General features: G+C 42.1%; 1 protein-coding gene across 1 annotated transcript; it reads right to left on the bottom strand.

Annotated features, from left to right (window-relative positions):
- Nucleotides 1-247: 247 nt before the first annotated feature.
- LOC149821747 (ACT domain-containing protein ACR10-like) lies at nucleotides 248-3,870 on the bottom strand. The gene is made up of 5 exons (XM_089981095.1): nucleotides 3,714-3,870; nucleotides 3,397-3,618; nucleotides 3,041-3,146; nucleotides 1,360-1,963; nucleotides 248-963 (listed from the first exon to the last, which is right to left on the bottom strand). The coding sequence occupies exons 1-5, from the start codon at nucleotides 3,868-3,870 to the stop codon at nucleotides 823-825; spliced, it is 1,230 nt and encodes a 409-aa protein (XP_089837221.1). The 3' UTR covers nucleotides 248-822.
- Between the last annotated feature and the right edge of the window lie 1,079 nt (nucleotides 3,871-4,949).

Below are 4,949 nucleotides of genomic sequence, written 5' to 3'. Positions count from 1 at the left end.
GGAATTAAATCCGTCGCCAAGCCGTGGTCGCTATTTAGTACCGGCGGATTGGCGACGGAATATAGCGCTCGTTATTCCGTCGCAATTAGCGACGGACCTGGCGACGGAATTATTCCGTCGCCAGTTAGCGTCGAAATATTCGCGACGTAAGCATACTGTCGCCTCGTTGTCGCTAATTCGTCGCTAACATGGTTAGCGACAGAATGTGGTCGTCGCTAATCTACTGCTTTGTTGTAGTGTTTTTCTAAAAATCTAATTTTTTAGTGTGAAAAATTACTCCATCTCGGAAGACAAAGAATCTTTTTATATGACAAGCTGCTCTCTCTTTGAAAACTCTTCATATGAGAACTTGCATGTAAATTTTTCTTTTCATATGAGAAAATTTTCTTTTCCATACGTGGCCTAAAAGCTCTTCAAGAAGATATTTCTACACATCTTTCATGAAGTTCATGGTACACGCCAAAGCCCAAATAAACCGGGGGTTGTAGCCCCACTTCTTCTACAAAGTTGCACAGCCAACAAAATGGAAATCTCAGCAATAACAGCAGCCAATGTGTATTATATGCGAGATTTCGGAGACTATGAGCTATAAATTACCGAGTTGTTGGTCTCCCTGGACTGACGTTTGCAATTCTACAATGAAGTCAGCCGTTGAAGCTGAACACATATGGCACTGTAAACAGGCTCAAGCATTACATTGCTCTATGCATCAAGTGAATCTGATACACCACTATAGACATAAAACTTCCACAGAACTCACCTATATGTCTCCTTCCACCATAGTTTCTACATCCTCCCCAGGCTTGTGTTTCTCAGACACAGCTAATCCCACCCCATTAACATCTTTCTCACCTCCTCCTCAATCTTGTTTCTCACACTGAACAAACCATGGTCATCATCCAAGAGGAGGATTCTGTAGACCTCCCACTCCCGATCATCGATCACATGCCTCCTGATTTCAGCCTGTCATGATGCATTAGAAGATCATAAAACTTACTAGGATTAATTAGAATAGAGAGCATAAGATGACGAAGTAAAATAGGGCACATTCTCTACCTCATTTGGGCATCTTACACAGTTTAAATGTCCATTTGTGGTAGCACATTTTTCATTTAAGCACCGATAGGATAGTATTGTATGCCATTTTATTCAAAAGACAAGACGTATCATTGCTTAACAAATGACACATTCACAAAACACCATGCACAAAATGGCATACAAGGACTCCAATCCCGTTCACTAGAATGCATACACTGAGGAAATTGGCAGCCGTTGTGCTTAGGTGCAACCACAATAAAATGCTCCAAATGGGTGTGTGCTGACAAAAGAGAAAGAAAAGAGGGAGGGAAGAAGACATACTAAGAAGATGCATATATTGAGCTTTTTGAGAGCAAGGGTGATGTCATAGAAAACCAATGGCCGACCCCTGCCAGACAGTTCAACCAGGTTAGCAACCAGAAGCTCCATATCTGGATCTCGACTCACCACCTTCACTTGCAGAGGTTGAAGCAGTTCCTTTCGCAACCTGGAACACAAGGCCTTCTGTTTCTCAAAATCGATCATCTTCTTTCCATCTGCTTGCACTATAAACAAATCTGTCTCACAACTGCCATTATCCTTTGAAGTAAACCTTCCATAACAGACTTGTATATTGTATTCCTTTAGAATTCTCATAGTGTCGTACAGAAGACCTTTATGATCAAAACAGAGGATCTGGACAACAGTGTGAGATGGGCTAAGCGAGTTATCGATTGTAACCGAGATCTTAGTGTCCGCATTCTGATTTCTACTGAATGTTTCTTCAGTAAATAGAGATGAGCCAACAGATGAAGAGGAGGCTTGTTGGAAAATTCCCATCTCTGGACCAACCAATTCCAACCTACAACATATCATGGATCCTCCCAAAACGCTTCTTAGATGCTCACATGTTTCAGCTCTCCTACTTTCCATGTGGAGTTCCTCCCTTTCCAAAGCAAAAAACAATCTTAATATCATTACTCTAATCACATGGTGCCCGCATGCATGCGTGTGTGCAACCAAGTACAAACAATTCTTTTAGAGAACAAATTTGAACAAGTACAATCAAAACCAGAAAAAATTAACATCATGGTAAATTTAGCATTCTAGATGACGAATGCAGAAGGATGGTATTAAGATCACTTTTTTAAGATGTCAAAATACCTAGAGGAATTGTCCTAACCAGTTTATCCTTCCGACCCAATTAACCATTTCCAAGAAACATAGTTTTAGGTGCCTTAATCTGAACTTGTAGGTGCTTTTTTTTCCATGAAGGACGGGGAAACCACCATTGGTATCAGAGACCTAGTCGCACTGACCAAGCCTGCCTTAAGGTCGCTTTCCCAATGGTGTAAACCCGTGATGCACCCCTTGAGAGTCGCCCAGCTTTGGCTGATCAAGGTCTTATCCTTTGACCTGACTAATGCAAGGAGTTTGACGCTCAAGGGAATGAAACCCTGACCACTCGTCTAGTGGACAAGGCCCCCTCCACTGCACCAAACCCCTTGGGGCTGAACCTTTGGGTGCTTATTTACTACAAAAGAATATTTTGAAACCAATTAAACTAATGAAAAACATCTTTTATTATAAAAGTTTAGTGCAATACGAGCCTTTGTTTTTATTTTCTCTAGAATTTCATCTAAACATGAAAAATATTTAATTCTATAAATGTTTTCCATTAAAAAGCTACATAGAGTACATCTGCAGGTTCAAAAACAAAAAAAGCAATGCAAATCTGCAACTATGCTGTTTGGAAAATAGTTGGAACGTTAGGAGAGTAAACTGGTTAGGACCTACCAATTCCTCCAAATGCACATATCAAAACGAAGGCCATTTGTACTGTACATCAAACTATTAATATTCAATTTGGATATAGATCTGACAGTACAAATGCGACGGAAACATCATCGGTGACTCAACTTAAGTTGAGAAACATAATGAGATCTCTTTCCTAAAGAGTCGGAGAAAAATATGGCTAAAAGAAGAGGTAATGTTCATGGAATGTAAAAGAAAGAGGCCAAACCTGGTGTCTGTTACAAAGAAGAGATCCATAACCTTCCCATCTGGAGTTGTTGAGACCTTCACTTTTCTGATGGTGAGCTCAAGCTCACACAAAGCCTGAGTCACATCTGCTCTTGTATTGAAACAAAAGAGTGAACAAACCACGCTAAAACTAAGAAAACAAAAATCAATGGGGGCTCCGCTTGTCTGGTAGGAGTAGCTACGCTTGTCTGGTAGGAGTAGCTAGTGCACGTCACCTTGTGTTGGGACGTTGAAAGTTCGAATCCCAATGGTATCAGGTAGGGATCTGCCTAACCCCAGCTTGCCTTTCAAAAAAAAAAGAAAAAAGAAGAAAAACCAACAAAGGGACAAAATTACCGTGCAGAAGACCCCTCCGATCCAAGGAACACAGTTTCAGCATGTAAACTTCCGACGGTTTCGCCGGAATCTCCTGCCGGAGATACAAAGAAGCCGCCGAAGAACAAGGCGGGCACACGGACAAGAAGCGCTTCTTCAGATTGCTCCACCTTATGGGCCGGCCAAGCGGCCGAGGAACCACCCAGAAAACCAAGTAACACCATTTCCCGTCCGTAGAAACGTCTAAAGAACACCCAAGAATTCCTTTTCTGAGAAAACGATCAACTGAACGATACCCAGAAAGAGAAAACCAAGAAAAGAACGAATAGAAGCGTCACCTCCTCGAGTAATGGTTAAGCCAAACTGCAGAATTATACGGCAGAGATCGCAACCAAGCCCGGTTTTATCTGGGCAATTGACGGTGATGATGGTGGGATCTCCTTCCTTGCGGCCGTTTCTGATGAGAACCACGTCGTCTTCGGATTGAATTCCCATGTTGGTCGCCTTCCTTTTTGTCCTTCTCACCGGAAAATCTCAGAAAATCTCGATCTTTGCCTCCTTTGGAGCACAACCATCGTCGTTTTCTTTCGAGTGCTAAGCAAGAAAAAGGAAACAGGGGAGTAACAGAGGAAGGAAAGCAGCTCAGAAAAAGGAAATACGGGAGTAACATAGGAAGGAAAGCAGCTCTCTCTCTCTCTCTCTCTCTGCCTGTGTGTGTGGCTTGCTTACTGTAAAGTCCCCAAAGAAGTGTGGAGGCAAGCAGCTCTCTCTCTTTCTCTCTCTCTCTCTGTGGCTTGCTTAGTGTTAAAGTCCCCAAAGAAGTGTGGAGGCAAGCAACTCTCTCTCTCTCTCTCTCTGCCTGTGTGTGTGGCTTGCTTACTGTAAAGTCCCCAAAGAAGTGTGGAGGCAAGCAGCTCTCTCTCTTTCTCTCTCTCTCTCTCTGTGGCTTGCTTAGTGTTAAAGTCCCCAAAGAAGTGTGGAGGCAAGCAGCTCTCTCTCTCTCTGCCTGTGTGTGTGGCTTGCTTACTGTAAAGTCCCCAAAGAAGTGTGGAGGCAAGCAGCTCTCTGTCTTTCTCTCTATCTCTCTCTGTGGCTTGCTTAGTGTTAAAGTCCCCAAAGAAGTGTGGAGGCAAGCAGCTCTCTCTCAAGTATTTAAAAAAATGGGGCTGGGGGTATCTTTCTTCTTCTCCTAGATTCCTTTAGTTGCTTTCTTTTGACTGTATTCTGTAAGTAGTTGGTCTTCTCAGCACTTTGAACGATCTTAAAGCCACCTACTGCATTTTGTCTTCGAAGGATCTTAGAACCACCTACTGCTGCATTTTGTTCTTTTTTTATATTTTTTTAATATATGCTATCACCTGTTATTGGTCTCGATTTGATTATTTTAATCTCTTGATTTATAAGTGATCAAGAGGGGGCTTAAGAGAGACAAAAGTGATTAAGATGGAGATATTAATCTATGCTTGGATCTCCAAGTATCTTGCTCTTGTATGCTAGCCCGGGCAATTTGACCATATGAAGCAGACTTGTATTTGTATGCAAATACAACAAAAAAATAATGTGCTAAACATTGG

This window comes from Nuphar pumila, chromosome 11 (assembly GCF_984573655.1).
Source record: "Nuphar pumila chromosome 11, dmNupPumi1.hap1.1, whole genome shotgun sequence".
In the NCBI taxonomy this organism is placed as follows: domain Eukaryota; kingdom Viridiplantae; phylum Streptophyta; class Magnoliopsida; order Nymphaeales; family Nymphaeaceae; genus Nuphar; species Nuphar pumila.
This window is presented reverse-complemented; position numbering and strand designations above follow the sequence as displayed.

Excerpts from the sequence above, each read along its gene's own strand:
- LOC149821747 (XM_089981095.1), bottom strand. The coding sequence starts at position 3,870 with ATGGGAATTCAATCCGAAGACGACGTGGTTCTCATCAGAAACGGCCGC. Across the intron at positions 1,964-3,040 it reads TTCTTTGTAACAGACACCAG|GGAGGAACTCCACATGGAAA; the intron begins GTTTGGCCTCTT and ends TGCTTTGGAAAG. Across the intron at positions 964-1,359 it reads TCAATATATGCATCTTCTTA|GCTGAAATCAGGAGGCATGT; the intron begins GTATGTCTTCTT and ends GCATCATGACAG.